Source organism: Topomyia yanbarensis, chromosome 3 (assembly GCF_030247195.1).
Source record: "Topomyia yanbarensis strain Yona2022 chromosome 3, ASM3024719v1, whole genome shotgun sequence".
NCBI lineage: Eukaryota > Metazoa > Arthropoda > Insecta > Diptera > Culicidae > Topomyia > Topomyia yanbarensis.
In genome coordinates this window covers 325,848,890-325,867,729 of record NC_080672.1, presented here as the reverse complement: position 1 = coordinate 325,867,729, position 18,840 = coordinate 325,848,890, and the positions used below count along the sequence as shown (strand labels likewise).

The 18,840-nt window shown below is 34.3% G+C and overlaps 1 protein-coding gene across 1 annotated transcript in view; it reads left to right on the top strand.

Annotated features, from left to right (window-relative positions):
- LOC131689037 (uncharacterized) overlaps nt 1–18,840 on the top strand; it is a 273,415-nt gene that overhangs the window by 221,569 nt on the left and 33,006 nt on the right. The window contains exons 4-6 of the mRNA XM_058973787.1: nt 8,125–8,210; nt 8,492–8,587; nt 8,861–8,923. Of these exons, the coding sequence (XP_058829770.1) occupies nt 8,125–8,210; nt 8,492–8,587; nt 8,861–8,923 (245 nt within the window). The remainder of the gene's footprint in view (nt 1–8,124; nt 8,211–8,491; nt 8,588–8,860; nt 8,924–18,840) is intronic.

Genomic DNA, 18,840 nt, shown 5'->3' with positions numbered 1-18,840 from the left:
TTATGACAAACGTCATTTTGGGGTAAACTGAGCTAGAAATGGCACATTGATTTGCGGAAGGATCTCTACAAGTTGGTATTTTCAGAATTTAAAATTCTGCTTGGTTACTCTGATATAGTGAGAAACGTTATGAGAAATTTTGAGTGTTTTGCTTCAAATCACTATCTTGGCATTGGCTCAAGTTATATTGAAATTTTAGATGATTTAACATGTAAAAATGTCTTAGTAACACAGTGACATAATAATTTTAAACAGAAAAATTCATATATTGCGAGAAAAATGCAATTTTACTCTTATGGAAATACTGCATGTTTGGCATCACTGTAACAATTTTTTTTCTAGATTCCTTGACCAATACCTTTTAAAATGGTTCTCACCGATTGTTGCTAGATTAAATTAAGCCAGTGATATGAATAAAAGTCAACAATTGATGCTATATTTGTTTAGAAAATTTTCCATGCACATTTATGGCACGTAATACAAATTTTGTCAAAACATTTTTTATCGTGGACTAGTTCATGACTCCTATTATATTGAACACAATGCAATATCCGTGTAAGTGAAATAGTTCACAAAATCATAAAAAATATTCATGTATACGTGAACTAATTCAAGACAGTCACGGCTTTCCATTCGTGCTCGTTCAATAGTTCACAAAATATTTTTCATACCTTTCTGAACAAGTTCGTGATTGCGGGTATAATTGTCACGGCTGACCGTTCGTGCTCGTGAAATAGTTCACAAAATCGAAAAATAGTGATCAGTTCATATTGTCACGTTACTCAAAGGAAAAAATCCAATAGTAATTCAAAAATAGAGTATCACGATAATTACGAATGTCATACTTCTGATGGCATGAACATGAGCCACATTAACATAAATATAAATTACGAAAATCGTAACAATGATTCTGAAATCATAAACTTACATCATACTACTCGTGACCAAAATATCAAAAATCGCAACTAAGATTCTGAAATCAAAAACACAAATTACTTTGCTTGTTATTAAAATTTCACTATAACGTGAAACGAAATTATGAAAATCGCGACTTAGATCATGAACATGAATAACACTACTCTGCCAGAAAAATCCAATAATCACGTTATTCTGCGAGAAAAAGGTGATTGTATACTTATGAATAAAATACGACGGCAACGCGATACGAAATTACGAAAATCGTGAAAAGCTCATGAAAACATGAACGTCGTTTAACCGTCGATTTTCGTAAATCAATTAGTTAACAAAAATAGTGATTTTTTGTTCATGAATTCATGAACGAATTTTTTTCCGTGTGGAAGAGTATGGGATAAAAATCTCGCTGAAACCTAAAATCATAATCCTCTACAATCGTTTTAGTATTACTAGATCTCAAAAAATTGTATACAGGGCCGTAGCATAGTCTTCTGGAGCCCTTGGCGGAGTCTCAATTGTGCGCCCTTTTGGTGTTTACTGTGGCTTTCTTTTTCGGTTCGACCTTCGAACAATTATTTGTGTACATGGAAATGGCACACCTACCCCCTACTACATCATGTTTAATTGGGTACATTTCATGTAAATTCGATTCTGTTAAAGGTTGTAGGTCTGGTCAAATACAACACAAAACCACGTTTGTTCAATTTTATATACCCTCGGAATCTTGATTTATAGCAAAAAAAAGATTTTTCGTCGCTAAAAAAATTTCTACGCAATCATTTTGCAACCGATTTTAAATTTTTATTTTTAAATTTTAACAACAGCCATGTTAAAAGAAGAAGAAATTACCTTTCCAACGGCATGCTATGTTATGTTCAGAATTGCTTTCGCTTCACTCATTATTTAGATCTGTTTTCCCCATTGAATACCATCAAATCCTAAATAAGATATTGGCACTTACATTAAAAATTAAATAAATTAATTATTTGTAAGAAGTATTCTACTTCAAAAATCTGAAATTCGCTAGGCATGTGACATTTTCAATGTAACCGCGGTCGTGTATTGTAAAGGAACATGGGGACACTTGACCAAGCACAAAATTCTATTTTTGGCTATGGCGTCTTCTATTCGATTGTTAATTTTTTTCAAAAATATGTTTGTACTTGTTTCGATCCCTTAAGGTAATTTTAAAAGTTTGGAACGAAAAATCCTTTCCTTGCAGAAAATATTACGTGATTAATAAATTTGCATTAAATGATGTAATTTTTTATCAAACTTTGTATGCACATATCTACTCGACTACTAATTACTATCAAAGTACTCATATATCGTCTTATTCCTTATGAAGCAGTGAAATGATTTTACATAAATTGAAACATTGGAATAGTTATTACTAGAATTTGCATGACATTGAACGCAATAACTAATATTGGGGAGACTTGACCAAGATTTTATGGGGAGACTTGACCAAGTGGCAATTAGCTGAAGAAAGATACAAAACTCCTGATATTTATTATGCTTTAGTATCTGCTGTTAATGTTAATCACACCATAAAAAATCCCACCTCAAACATAAGTCTTTTAATTTTAGTATTAGTAAACCAAATTAGAAATAGTAGGACTTATTTCGTGACGTGTGAACATGCAATGCAAGCAGTATAGTTAAACCTTAAAAAGAAATGCATTAAAAAATTGAAATTTATCAAATGTAACCCTTTTATATTTTTACTGCTATGGAAAAAATAATTACAGTATGTTTTATGTCATTATTTTTTGTTATGATTTTTCAAAATTCTCTTGGTCAAGTCTCCCAATGCCTTGGTCAAGTCTCCCCGCAGTGGGGAGACTTGACCAAAAAAACAATCACAGAAAAACTTTGGTAACTTTTCAAAAATTAAATTAAAAATTCTGCAAAAAATCATGAAGACGCAAAATAACTTTGTATATTATATCTCAATGACTTTTGAGGGATTGAAGGCTTTTTTAGAGATTTATGCAGTTTTAGCTAAAAATCTGGTCAAGTCTCCCCATGTTCCCCTACTGACCCTGGATTCTACACTAGTCTTTAATTTTTTGTTTGATGCTTTATTCCATTTTACATTCCTGTGAGAGCTCCACTGAGTTTATGAGGTTATGATTTCAGTTTTGGTATAACAAATAGTTTTGGAAAAATAATAAAATATAATAAATGCTCTGTACGCATCGGAACGTTACCGTATATGTAAACTTAATTAAAATAAACCAGACAATCCGTTCGCCTGTATTGTCCAGCGTGGAATTAGAATAGATGGAATGAGTTGGGTTTCCGTGGCGTAGGTGCCAATCTGATCTCGCTGGTGAGACAAACGAGTATAGTTCAAACTGGGAATCAAAATTCTCGGCAAAGCAAACCGGTATCATGGTTATTGTGTTTGCCAAGTTGTATATGGAATTGCTTTACACTGAACGGCGCATTAATTATATGATTACCATGGCATGTTGATATACAAGAAAGCCATATAATTTCACCATCGTGTGGAATAGAATGATTTTATAACTCCAGATAGATCACTAGTATTATTCCCAGGGCCGCCGAGAGGGGGGGGGGGCGGGGTGTTTCCCCCCGGGCCCGGAGTTTTGAAGGGGGGCCGGATTTTTAACAGAAACTAAAATTTTGACAAATACTTTTTCGACAAAAAATTATTTGAGAATACAATTAAAAATTCAATATCCTGTGTATCAGGTAACTAGAATGGCGAAAATTCTAAACTACTGCATATTTGATATCAACTATGTTTATACCAACGTAAATCTCGCATCGAAACAAGATCAGACTCGAGCGGGCATAGCGGAATTTGTACATTGAATGCCATGTACGCAGCTCACCTGGGTTCGAATCCCAACCCCGCACACAGGAATAGAGATTTGTTATAGGAAAATTCCTAACCTGAATGAAGAAGCGAATGACCTTAAGGTTGAAATGTCTATAATCGAAACAAAAATATGATCAGACTTGTAAGGATTAAACAATTAAATGGTTTGATTAGAAGTCATGAGGTTGTCTTCAAATTTCGCCAATTTGAAATCGATTTTTTTGATTTATTGAATTTCCAATCTTCGAAAGCGCTGGATTAGTATCGAAAGTAATGATTGAAAAAAAAACCCAGCTTAGGGTTGTCACACCGGTTTTTGGAGGCGAATTCCGTGTCTTCGTTTTGCAATTTTGCGTTGCCCTTTGCTTTACCACACAGATAAAAAAATTCATGTAAAATTATGCTAAATATTCTGCACATAAAAGGAACGCGACCAATAGTGTATAATTATGCGAGTGATTAATTTTACATTGGCCACAAATCGTACTATAAATAACTTACGTATGTATTGGTGATGATACTGACATAAAAAAAAATCCGTTAAATAATACTACCAAGACTTGAACCGACAATCATTGACTCACCAGAGACACCCCCTTAATGTACTAGGCTAAAGCGACACATAACAACGTGACTGCAAAGTGGCGTACATAAGCTTCGCTTGAGCGTGGACGATCCGAGCGCATTGAGTTGCGGCTCGTGCATGTGTGTGTATGACGCAGTTAGTTTTTCGCTCTGCTAAACACCGTTTCGTATAAAATCGTGTAAAAATAAGATATTTTATCTGTAAGTTGAATGAATAGCGCGCAAGTCTCGGGCAGAATAATGTAAATTTCCATAGGAACATACAGATTTGTACGATTTTCAGGGGTCATTTTATGTGCATGATATATAGCGTAAATTTGTTCGTGAAAAATAATTACACGAATAGTTTTCTGCGATATCATGAAATACGCTTAAGTTAATTTTCATATTTTTTTTGCTGTACAGGAATCGCCCAGCACCCAGCCCTCATAAACATCATCCTCGGGTTGCAGGCCCTATGTTCCTCACAAAGATTCTCGAAAGAAACTGAAGTGTGATTTCACACCGTGTTTGTTTACTGAAGAGCAGAGCAAACCTCGCTCGGGTTATGCTTCACAGCGAGGGTGGTTGGTGCTTTTGGATTCTTTGTGAATATCCGAGAAAGCGAATCTCTACATCCAACTAAATCAACAAAACTGTTAACAAATGCAAAAAAACATACAACTAAATGTGAACGTCACAGAAAGGTGGAGTGCTTTACCAAAATATTACACTCTACGGTGAATGTGAAGAAAATAAGATATTTTTCCTCCTAGTGCTACGAGCTACATAAGAAATAAAACAGTGCATATTTACTGGTTTTTAAGCGTTTTATACAATAAAAAGCAATGGAAGCGCTCCAAAATTCTATCGAATGATCATTTAAATTCGAATTCTAATTGATTTCAACGCATACCTATGTGTCTCTTGAAGTCTATCCCCTGCTCAGTAAAATTCTGCTGGTCAAAGTACCACTAGAGGCGGTAGTCCTACCTCTATTTGAGAGCTCAATTGGTCAAATGAGTCATCAAAAACTCTTGATATACCAAAAGAATTCGAAATTAATCCAAAAATTTAAATTTTTAATTTAATATATTTGGTTTGCCGTTCATTGATACAAAATCTATAAAAATACGAGATGATACCGAAACATTTTTGTAAAGGGGTCATACTCAAATGACGTAGCTTTTTTCGGCAATTTTCGACTACCCATTCCTCCTAGCAAAGAGGCCAGAGATGGACGGCCTTTTGTCAACATTTTCATTATAACAGCAAATTGCGTACACAACAAGCCCTCTTTGTGACAAGTATAGTGTTAATAGTTTTGTTTTGAATTTTATATGTCATGGAGCATGAAGACAAGATCTCTCAGTTCACAATCTTGCTGCTGCCAATGATTCTAAGAAGCATACGTTCAACTAAATTACTAAATTGTGTTTGATTGATTTCGAAGAGAAAATTTAACTCTGTTACCAAACTAAATCAACTAGGTAGCAAGATTAGCTAACTAATATAGCAAATTAAGCCCACATACAAAATAATTTCGTTTTGGAGAAGTGAGCGTGAGATTTTGAGCGGCGCTTCCTGAACGTAACGATTTTATTTTTATTTTTGAACTATTTACTAGAAATCAGTTACAACATTCTTGTAAAATATTTTAAGGTGTGCTAACACACCAACACAAATAAAAGAATAATTCATGTTTTTATAGGATTATGAATGTTTTCGAAACCAGCATAGCGCAAAATCCAACCAAAACCCTTATTTGAATTTGAATTTTTCAATTTTTTTTATTCCTATATGGAGTTTTTTTATTGTGTTAAAATTTCATTGATCTATTTTTTCAAGTTGTGGATTGTATGTATATTTCTACAATTGTAAGATTCTGCCTTTTTATCTGTTTGCATACTCTAATTTTATCCATCTTTTTATGTTCCTTACTTTAGCTTTTTCTATTGCTATCACTATCACTTACTTCAATTTATAGTTTTTTCTCTGTTATTTAATTTTATTCGCAATTTTTCGAGAAAATTATGCTTTTTTATTTTTTTTTCTTTTTGTTTCATATTTTGATACCCTGCTTTTTTATTTGTTTCTTTTGTCATTCCATCTAATTTTTAGAATTTGTTTATTTACTACATTTATACTTGTCATAGCCTTTTTCTATTTCCTTTTTTTCATAATTTTTGCATTTCTAAAAGCAATTTTACTTATTCAAATTTATTCCAATTTGTCTTATTGTTTAATTTTTTACCTTTCTCCTATTTTCTTCCTCATTTTCTAGTTTTTAGTTTTCTGTTTATCGTAGTTTTATTTTTTCTAGTTGTTCATTTAATGTATTTTTTTTTATTTCTCTTAAGATTTAATTCGTTATTGTTATTTCTTCATGTTTTCCATTTAACCTATTTTGAAAATACTTTTTCAGTTGATTATTTTCCTATACGTTAACATTGATTTTTTTTTATTTTCCTAAAAAAAATATTTGATTTATCTTTTTGACGCTATGCGCACTTTTTCTTAATTTTACATTTATTTCGTTGTTTGAATTTATTTCAAATTTTTGATTTTTCTATTCTTTAAATAATATCCGTTTTATTAATTTTTTCATGTTGATATCTTCATTTTTGTGTTTCTATAGTATGGCTTATTTCTACTATTTTTTTCTGTTTTGACTGTTGGCTCCGTTTTTGTTCAATACTTTCAATTTTCTTTACTTTTTCGTCTTTTCATCGTTTAAATTTTCCAGTTTTTCAAAATTTTCTGGTTCGTCCATGTTTTTTGAATTTCTCTATGGTTATTCTATTCTTGTCTTTTATATATACTCCTCTAGTTTTATACATTCTTAACGTTTTATTTATTTTTTCTATTGCTTTAAATATTTCTTTTTTTTTAATGTTAAATAAATTTTATTATTCTTGATTTATCGAGTTTTTCAGTTTTATGCATTTTTTTATATTAATGTTTGTATTCTTTTTAGAAGTTTTTTTTTCATTTTCATTGATTCTATTTTTTTCCTAATTTCCTATCGATTTTTCATTATTTTCACTATCTGTTCAATAGTGTTCGACTTTTTTAATCTTCGCAATATGTTTTTCTAGTTTCCTGTTTTCCTTTATCAATTTTTATAGGTTTTGTTTTGGTGTTTTCTCGATTAAACATTTTTTGACAATTGACATTTGTTTATGTGGTTGATTTTGTTGTTTTTGCTCTTTTGTACATCCTTTTAATATTTAGTTTTCCTATTGTTTTTATCTTTTTTTAATCTTGTCATTTCCTTACTTTTATAAATACTATTACAAAAACGGCGCTTTTCAAAATCACCAAAACTGTCGAAGAGGTATTAAAAACTCCCAAGGTATAAAAAACTCTACTTTTTTTCTTCATTGACACTTCAAACAACTAGAGCAACAAAATGGTACATAAATATAAAATTTCAGTATACTATACATAATATCAGTGAACTCCAATGGATTACAAACATTGACTTTTTGTACTCAGGTAATACACAGTGGTGAGGGCCCGTACGTTGGACCCCCCGGGCCCGTATTTTCTCTCTGCGGCCCTGATTATTCCCTTTCATCAAGGTTTGTGCATATTCAAACAACTTTTCGTATACCATAACTGAAACTAATCGATAATAACAGTGGCGTTTGTGCCATTTTTTCGTTCTGTTGCTGGTAAATTACACGCACGAAACGTACATTCAATTACCAAACAACAACATGTAGCGTTCCGTGCCGAAACAAGATTATTAAATCTCCTCCTTCAAATTAATTTTCCCATTCTCGTTACAGTGACTGTGATATTCAACATGCTGCTGCTAGCGTTTGCGAGTCTGGGAGTAGTTTCGTCGGTGCTAGTGATAGTCGGATTAAAAGTGGTACGTATGTTATATCAACTGAAGTGGAAAAGCATTTGTTGCTGCCGCAATTTAGTAGTACGATATTTCTTCGCTACATCCCACCAGCAATCTAAGCTTTTGTGTAACATATTACACGTCACCTAAATTCCAAAACAGATTGCTTAATCCAGGACCAATTTCCCTCCCGCTTCGATGGATGGATTATGTACTCGAACAATCACCACCAATACTAAAGTCCTCGTTTAACTTTTGCACGCTTCCAATTGGCCCCCGGTGGGAATCGATTCGAACCGTCACAGGACAAACGATCCTTCCTATTGCCATGGATAGTCGTTATGATTGCCGATTTGATGGTGGAATGCGCCCATTTCGTCTATCTGATTGTGATTCAGACGGTGAGTAGCCTATACGTGGTTCCATCGCCAACCAACCAACATTGCGATTTTTGATGTTGGGTGGTGGTTCTTTTTTTTCAAACTCGTTCTTCGACAGGACACCAAACCCGCATTTAGTACATTCCATCCAGCGGTGGTGCGACAAATGCAGCGTAAATGACAAATTCGACTCCATTAGCTATCTCGATCACTCACTGTCGAAACCGAACTAATCGTAACCAATTTGTTATCTAATGGAACGTTGTTTTTTTATTGCTCTTGATTCCTTCCCAGCTGGAGTTCGAACCGGTCACAGCGATGCTGTTCACAATTGATTTCTTCATTATGTGTCTTAATGTGAGTATCTTTGTACCCGAATCTTTGCTCTGAGTGCGATGAGAATTGCACCCACCTCATGACGGCTGTTAAGTATTTTGTTTATTTATCTTAGAATCATATTGTCTCTTTTCTGATTGTACGAGGAAAACAATCCAATCTTTGCAAATGGATCAAATGGAGTAAAAGTCTATTGTTGTCTCTTGTTTTTATACTTCTTTAGTACTTACTTGGCATAACCAGTAGTGATCATAACAATAAATAAATCGCGCTCAGAAGTGATTGCTTAGAATCGGAATTCTATTCTGTGCTTAGTATCAGTATTCTGTTATACTAATTCTACGGAAATAACTCAGTTATCATTCCTGTGTTCATATTATTTTTGCAGTTTAGTATTAATAAAAGCCCCTCTTACTACGAAACCATTATACATGTGCAATTCCAATTATCTACAAGAATAGTTAGTAGCTGACACAAAAATAAATTAAAATGCACACAATACCTCCTATTCCACATTTCATTCAAGCGATGGCCGGGTAAAATAAGTACGGTAAACCGGGGTGACATTTATCACTTTTCGAAGTAATCATAACATATTTTTAGACGCAGCACATTTTTTTCAAGTTTAATATTTTTAAACCATGTACTGATGTATGGAGAACAAGATTGGATGGTTTTAACTAAAATTGTTCGCTTACAGCTATTTTTTCAAAAATGATTTCAAGTTGAAGTCGGTTTTCGTATTCCGGGATGACTTTGATAACCTGCATGTTCACCCACCTTAAGTGATTGATGTCAATGTTTTTCATTCAAATGTTTGATTAAACTAATTCTGGAAAGATACTCATTGTTAAATAGATGATAAATGGTATTATACAAATTATTTCAATGTACTGTAAAATTCGAGTCACCAAAATTCGTAAAATTTGTGTCCAACTAGAATAAAAGATTCTGAAAACCTTTAAAACTGCTAAAATTGTTTTATTTCAGTGCTTTATCAATACACAAAAAGGTTCATCCATTTTAACACGTTGGAATATTGAACAATAAATAAGCTCTTAAAAGTAAATTTGGCACATCCCACTTTAAAGGAAAATAAAAACTCACTTGTAATTTATTACTCTAGCTAAATCTGAGATTTATTTGCTTTATAAAAAAACTTTACGAAGCTTCGTGAAAATAAGGTGAAGTCAAATTTCGGTTTTTTGTAGTTTTTGTGCCCAAAAACCGAACAATATACTCAAAAAGTATAACAAATCAGTATTTTATACGATTAGTGTAAAAATCATACCAATTTAAAATGTTTCGGTAGACTATTCTGGTTTAAGTCACACTGATGATCAAAGTCGCACCGGTTTACGGTAACGACAGGTTAGAAACCACGAAAAATTCGTCGCAGTATAGAATAGTGAACGTTACCGATTTATTAAAATATAAGCAATGCTGCTCATAGTCGGCTATACGGAGTACAAATTGCTTCTTAGACCAATCGTATAATTACAGCAAATGATAAATTTCCCAAATTCTCGGCAGCCCAGAGTAATTATTAACTCTTATTTATTTCTTATCTTCGGTATACACCGTACAGCCACATTTTAAAACTATAAAATTCTTATTTATATATATATATATATATATATATATATATATATATATATATATATATATATATATATATATATATATATATATATATATATATATATATATATATATATATATATATATATATATATATATATATATATATATATATATATATATATATATATATATATATATATATATATATATATATATATATATATATATATATATATATATATATATATATATATATATATATATATATATATAGTAAGGTGGGGCAAATCCGACCGTTGGGTAAACCCGACCCCCCTCTGTTACCGAAAATCAGAAGCACTACGCGAACTAATATCAATGTTGTCGTGCAGAGCGTCTAAAATAATCATAATGGTGGTATGACAGCATTTTATTAGTCTACATTGAGATGCTCATACGACAAAAAGTGTGTTTTTACAACTTTTGATTTGACTTTTTTGCATCATTGACTACAGGATATTTCTGATTGTTAAAGTGATTGCATAATAAATGTAAGTGGATTTAAATTCTTTTATTTAAGCCCTACAAAGTGCATAGATGAATTTAGTTCAACCTTTTCATATATTTTTTAATCGCATCGTAATGAAAAATGACGCGGTGGGGCAAATCCGACCTCTAAATATTGGGGTAAATCCTACCGCTTTTTTGCTAAGAAAATTTTTATTTATCAAATTGAAATATATTTTTATTGTTATTATTTATTATTTTTATGCAAAATGGTACATAATTACAAACGAAAGACACAAAAACGTGATGATTATAGTATTCGTCAAGCAATTGCTCCGATGCAAATGGGAATATCATTACGTGCTACTGCTCGTGATTTTAGTATTGCAAGATTGATATTGAACTCCATTTTCTTCATTTTACAATTCAATAACACAACATTCATTCATTTATCATTGTAAAACCATAAAATTTGAGTAATATCTGCACTGAATCAACCAAAAACATAGGGGGTCGGGTTTACCCCACCATTTTTGAAAACAGCAAAAATGAACATTTTTGTAAAACGCTTGTATCCCAAGATATTCCGAAGATCCAAATAAAATGCTATATGCCCAGGAGTATACCCTTTAATTTAGTACAGTATATATATATATATATATATATATATATATATATATATATATATATATATATATATATATATATATATATATATATATATATATATATATATATATATATATATATATATATATATATATATATATATATATATATATATATATATATATATATATATATATATATATATATATATATATATATATATATATATATATATATATATATATATATATGTAAACTTTTATATTAGTACACATTATTAATTAAATTAATGAACTAGCCAAGTCCCGGCCTTTTTCAACTACGTCTCGATCGGCAGACGACTCACAACGAATGACTGCTTTTTACATTCGATAAGTAGTAGTAGCCTGGGCGATGATTTGTCACGCAGACTACAGAACTTGACTAGCTAGTGGAGGGGTGTGCAAGTAGCACCAACAAGAAATCTCCTCAGGCCTTCAGAGATCTATTTTTATCTTACATTCGGCCATCCTGCTTATCTCCGCCCCGGAGATAGCGTTGGACTTCCATTAATACAATTAAAACCTTTAATGACAACTCATCACGTTCCATTATCATCATGCGTCGAGGTAGTAACTCTCAAAGTACCGTTACTCTATAATTGAAATTCATTCTAACTTCTTTACAATGTCATAGAATCATTTTATCTCCTGCGGACAAATTATTCCCATCTATAGGGAACCATAGCAGGCACTCTCAAAGAACCGCTACCAAACGATATAAACAATCCTGTCTGCACACTATAACGTAAATCGTCGAATTAGATTTACGAATCAATGGTCCTCACTCGCATTGAACTGACCGCATTGAATCAATTGTGGTAACATCGTTCAACCAATCCTAATAAATCTTTTTATGCAAGCGATCATGTTAAGAAAAAAAAACCTGTTGAAACGTTTAATCTCTGTTCTGTTCCATAAGTATTTCATATAATTTCACTATTACAGCATGCCACACTGGCGCAACTAACTCATACTAACGTCGTTGTATTACTAATAAACAACAGAAACCAATCCTTTTCGACCCGTCGTCGAATAGCGAGCGGAAGAAATTTTGAATTAGGTAGCTCGCCAACAGTTTTATCCAAAAAATGATTACAGAGTCGATATACCCATTTTTGGCTAATTACCCAGTCGCGTGTATGGACTGTGAACTATGGTGTGAAGTGAACTGTGAACTGTCAATGCAAAAACCGTGCGGAGACAAATCAATCAAAACAAAACAGACACCAAAGAGAAATGGAAAAAAAAGATTGATTTGGGTTCAATTCGCGATCATTTTTATTCAAATGTTAAAGTTAAAATTCAGTGTCAATCGTTTCGTCATCTTCGTTAACCTCAGGAAAACCGTCTTCGGGTGGTTGTCCCCAAGGTTTGATTTTGTCAGCTGCATATACGGACTCGAATGGCTTTTGTGTTACTTGTGTAGCTGGTGTATCTTTGATGACGTACCGGTCAGCTCCAAGCACTTTGTCGACAACGTATGGTCCGCGGTAACGAGGCATCAATTTCCTGGAACCGCCATCAGCTGGAGGTTCATATCGTAGGAGAACTAAATCTCCCTCACTATATGACTGAGGAGCTTTGTGTGACGAATTGTACCGTTCAGCTTGCTTCTGAGAGTTCCGAGTCATCCGTTCGAGTGCCTGTTTTCTGATTTCTGGGAGAAGCTCCTTCTCTTCATCAATATAAACTTCATCACGTAGTGCATTGAGCAATTTATTGTTCAGGACATTTCTTGGACGGTAGCCTAACAACACGACATGAGGACTTTCTCCTATAGTGCGGTTTTTCATGACATTCATAGCCCACTGGACGGCTGGCAGATGTAAATCCCAATCACGCTCATCTTTGCCCGAAGTGAAACACTTTAAAGCGTTGGTAGTGTATTGGAAGCATCTTTCAATTTGTCCATTTCCCCTAGGTGTTTTGGCGGCGACGAGTGAGTGTTTAACATCGTTCATTTCACAAAATTCCGCAAATCCTTTTGATGTGAATGCAGCTCCTCGGTCAGTTACGATTATTTTGGGCATTCCAAAATATTGTGAAATTTCTTTCATAACGGAAATAGCACCCGTTGTACTACAGCTTTTCGTGGGACGCAGTACAATGAACCGAGTGAAGGCATCGATAATAGCAAGGACTTGTGTGTTCTGTCTTTTGCTTTTGGGGAAAGGGCCGCAGTAGTCTGCATGTATTACCCAAAACGGAATGGGTTGTTTCAGATGAGTATGAATTTGAATTCGTGTTTCGTCAAGTCCCCGCTTGTTAGATGCACACTCAATGCAGCATTTTACGTATTGTCTAATGAAGGCATTCATGTTCTCGAACCAAAAATCCTGGTTAATCAGTTCCGTAGTTTTTTCTATGCCAGGGTGGCCCATATCATCGTGCAACGATTTTACAATATAGAAACGCACCCTCGTAGGTACAACAAATTTGAGCCCATGTGGTGTAATACGAAATAGTCGTCCGTTAACCATTTTATAGTTTTTTATGATATCCTTTTCGATCGTTAATAGCCCTTCTAACATTTTTCTGATCTTACAAATTTTTCCGTCCTGCAATTGAAGTGCAGCTACCCAGTCGAAACAATCTACATTTATAGACATAATTTGTTCATTTTCTTGACTATTTCGCACAACGTTTCTGCTTAAGCTGTCGACATGATCCATTTGTCGTCCTGATCGAAATTTTAGATCGAACGAATATTCCTGGATGGTCAACCACCAGCGTGCGATTCTAGGATTGAGTTCCTTCTTAGCCCGTGTTAAAGCCAACGACTGACAGTCTGTGTACACGACGAAGTGTTTGTTAAGTAGATAGTACCGAAATTTCTTGAGAGTCTCTACTACCGCCAACGCTTCTAATTCATAGCTGTGGTATCGGGATTCTGTATCCGTTGTTGCTCTACTGAAATACATTACTGGCTGTGCTTCACGTTTATCATTAATCTGGATAAGGATTCCTGCTAGTCCAAAACTACTTGCATCACAATGCACTTCATGTTCGAGGGAGTGATTGTACAATGCCAAAACCGGTCGTCGAGTTAAAGCGAATTTGAGATTTTCAAATGCAGCTTGCTCAGCTTCTCCCCAAACGAACTGTACCTTTCCAGTGAGTCGGGTAAGTGGTGCTGCAATTTGTCCGTAGTTTTGCACGAAGCGACGGAAATAACCCGTAAGACCTAAGAACTGTCTCACAGCTCGCGCATCAGTGGGAATGGGGAACTTTTCGACGGCCTCAGTTTTCGTTTCGCCTGGCGTTACGCAGCCTTCAGCAATGCCGTGTCCTAGATACACAATCGATCTTTTGAAAAATTCGCACTTACTCACTTTAAGGGTCATTCCCGACTTAGATACCTCGGCTAGGAAAAGCTCTAGCACTTCCAAATTTTCCTCTTCGGTTTCCGTGGCAATCACTACATCGTCCATGTAGAACGAAATACCTTTGTCTCTCAAAGGTTGAATGATTTTGCTCATGACTCTCCCGAAGACACTGACAGAGTTGGAAAGTCCAAATGGTACGCGTTTGTATTGGTATTGGCCGTCTGGTGTGACGAAGGCTGTGTACTTACGAGAATTTTCATCAACACCAATTTGCAAGTAACCATTCATCATATCGAGCAATGTGAATACGCGCTTCCCGCTCAAGTTATGAATCTCTTCTTCCACACGATTCGTAGGAAAGTACTCCTTTTGAACTATGGCGTTTAACATGCGATAATCCACACACATTCGATAGTCTCCTGTGCGCTTAGGGACGATTACCACTGGGCTGGCGAACTCTGATGATGACTCCTCGATAATATCATTCTTCAAAAGGTTCCTTATTTCCTCCTGCAAGTATTTTCGCTGACCGTAGGCCACTCGATACGGCACATGCCTTACGATTTTATCCTCTTTCAACGTAATATTCATTGTTTCGATATCCGTGTAACCAATTTCGCTTAAGTCTACCGCGAAACAATGGCGATACCGATTAAGTAGGTCTAATAGTTTCGATGTCGAGTTAGGTGATGCGAAAGGTTCTACATTCAAATCGGAAATTGTCAACGGTGCCCTATCAGTTGTTATCGTGTCTACTTCGACGTTCATTATAACAGGGTCATCGGATCGGATGGTTATTGTATCCACAGTCTTCACAACGGATACCCCCTTTTTACGGAAAAAGTCATCTCCAACTAACATGTCGTACTTCATCGCATCATTAGGAACAATCAGAATCCTAATTTCATTGACGAAGTCATCTATTTGGACTGTTTCCGTCACCGCGCCGATTGTTTTACACTCACCTCCAGCGAATCCTCGTAATATCGACGCATCGTTCTCGATATTTAGCTGAAGTTTTTTTGAAATCCGTTCCGTTAACAAGGTTCGATCACTACCCAAATCGATAAACGCGTTCACATGATATCCTTTGATGACAGCGAGCTTCGTGTAAACCACATTGTTTACATGGTGGTGCGGTTCAGTGCCACCCCGGAACGAAAATCCTTTCTTTGGGGGCATTTCCGTGCCAGATGATCTTCCGCCCGACAAATAAAACATTGCCTTTTGTGACTTAATGGGGTTGGAGTGGCACTTTTGAAGGAACTGGTGTTGGGTACGGATCTAACTGGAGTCTTGTTACGAGGTGTAGCATCCAAACGTGGTATGTATTCTGTGGATCTCCTGCCTGGTGTCCTGTTGAGATCAACTCGTCCGCTCGGACCGACATTACGTTTTTCGCCCTCTTTTGTCGCTCGTTCGACACGAATCAATGCGTTCAAAAATTGCGGCAACGTAACTGCAGGATCTTGTGCCATAACTGCACGAGTGGAGGCATATGGGAGACCCTTAATCAGATAGTTCTTAATGAGGTCATCCGATAATCTTATTTTTCGACCCAGGGCCACCGTTTCGTGAAAGTACGACTCTACTGACTGATCCGGTTTTCGCTTCAAATTTATCAATTTTTTGTGGATGCCAGCGGTGTCAATGACAGTAGGAAAATTCTCCAGAAATCTCTCTCGGAAAATCTCCCAAGTACGAAGCTCTTGTTTGCAACCATCATACCAGAATTTGGCAGGCCCTTTCAATCGCATACAAGCGTACAGCATCGTTCGTCTAGGTTCCCATCCGAAAATCTCTGCCATAGAATCTATTTCATTGAGCCACTCTTCGGACGACTGATCGCGACTGCTGTCGGGATCGAACTCCGATATGATTACTTCCACTTCATTTGAGCGCATGGCGAGGCCCATCTCTCGAACTTCCACATTCCTCTGCAAACGAGGATTGGGGCGCGGCCGGTTCCACGAATTCATAATGACTATTGCCAGGAATACATTTGAATTATTATTTCAATTATTGTTGGTTGTTTGTAGAAAACTTTGCCACTTACCGCAGTTAGTTCAACGTTTACCTACACAAGTGTTCACAATAAAGAATAATGTTTTACGATTCGCGAATATAAATTAACCTGACGCCTATTAAGTAAATTAGCGCAACCCAATTTGCAACGTGGCGTCCGTTCCGATCAAGGAAAAAATTAACAATGGCGTTTTTTTTCGAGAAAAGCGTTAATAGTGTGATATCTCGTGTTAACACTTACACATATATGGATAGTTCGGCACTTAACACACATTCACAGTCATTCTCTCATATACTCGCATTCATGGGCGCCCAAGTCATACATCTTACACACATCAACTTATTTTGGTTTAACTAAAACTATGATAAGCGTCTAACCGTGCAGTGACAAATATCTATGCATGGTCGTACGCACACATTTCTATGAATTCTAATGCGCACTTTCGACCAAATCATAGGCTTACCGGAGCGGCATCATTAAAGGCTTTTTCATGAAGGGTAGAGCGCCCTAAACTTACCACACTAATTAGGCGTAAGAGATCCCACTTCTGAAATGTAAACTTTTATATTAGTACACATTATTAATTAAATTAATGAACTAGCCAAGTCCCGGCCTTTTTCAACTACGTCTCGATCGGCAGACGACTCACAACGAATGACTGCTTTTTACATTCGATAAGTAGTAGTAGCCTGGGCGATGATTTGTCACGCAGACTACAGAACTTGACTAGCTAGTGGAGGGGTGTGCAAGTAGCACCAACAAGAAATCTCCTCAGGCCTTCAGAGATCTATTTTTATCTTACATATATATATATATATATATATATATATATATATATATATATATATATATATATATATATATATATATATATATATATATATATATATATATATATATATATATATATATATATATATATATATATATATATATATATATATATATATATATATATATATATATATATATATATATATATATATATATATATATATATATATATATATATATATATATATATATATATATATATATATATATATATATATATATATATATATATATATATATATATATATATATATATATATATATATATATATATATATATATATATATATATAGTTAGTGTTTTTGAGGAGGTTTTTGCTAATTTTCTCGAAATAATGAAGTATGATTATAGCAATATCCATTATCCAAAAGTTGGGTTTTAGGACGATTCATAATTTGTTCTTGGACGTCAGATTTCTATCTCTTCTCATTTCTTTGTATTTTCATTACTATACTTTTCCTGTAACCGACTTGCAAGTGCTTAAAAGACTCTAATCTAAAAAAAAATATGATTTATATCGTTATTTACAAGATTTCATTGGAAAGCTGAGAAAATGTCCTATCAGTGTATGTACAAATATATTTTAGTTAAGTGTACTAAATGATTTTTTACTAACGAAATAACTCAAAATTTGTGTTTTTTTGGAGAGTTTTTTAATTATTCTAATTATTAATCAACAAAATTTATCGTTACTATTGTTCATTTGATGCCCCTTAATGTTCTCTATAACTTTTTATTTGACACTTTGTCTATATCTCTTTTCATTTTGCTGCTATTTAATAGTTAACACAGCATGAGCTCGCCACAAATGTAGTGGGTTCGAAATCGTTATTTTTGCATATGAAACGATTTGATAAAAACGATTTTGCTGCGAAACCAAAAGAGATAATTGAATGGAGTCAAAGAAAGAACTGTAGAACTTGCTGAGATGCATTATTTCCATGATAATAATGGTGATGTTTATTATTTACTATTTTAAGAAAATTAACGAAAATGCTAATAATAGCACTAACTTTAAACTAATTTACTTT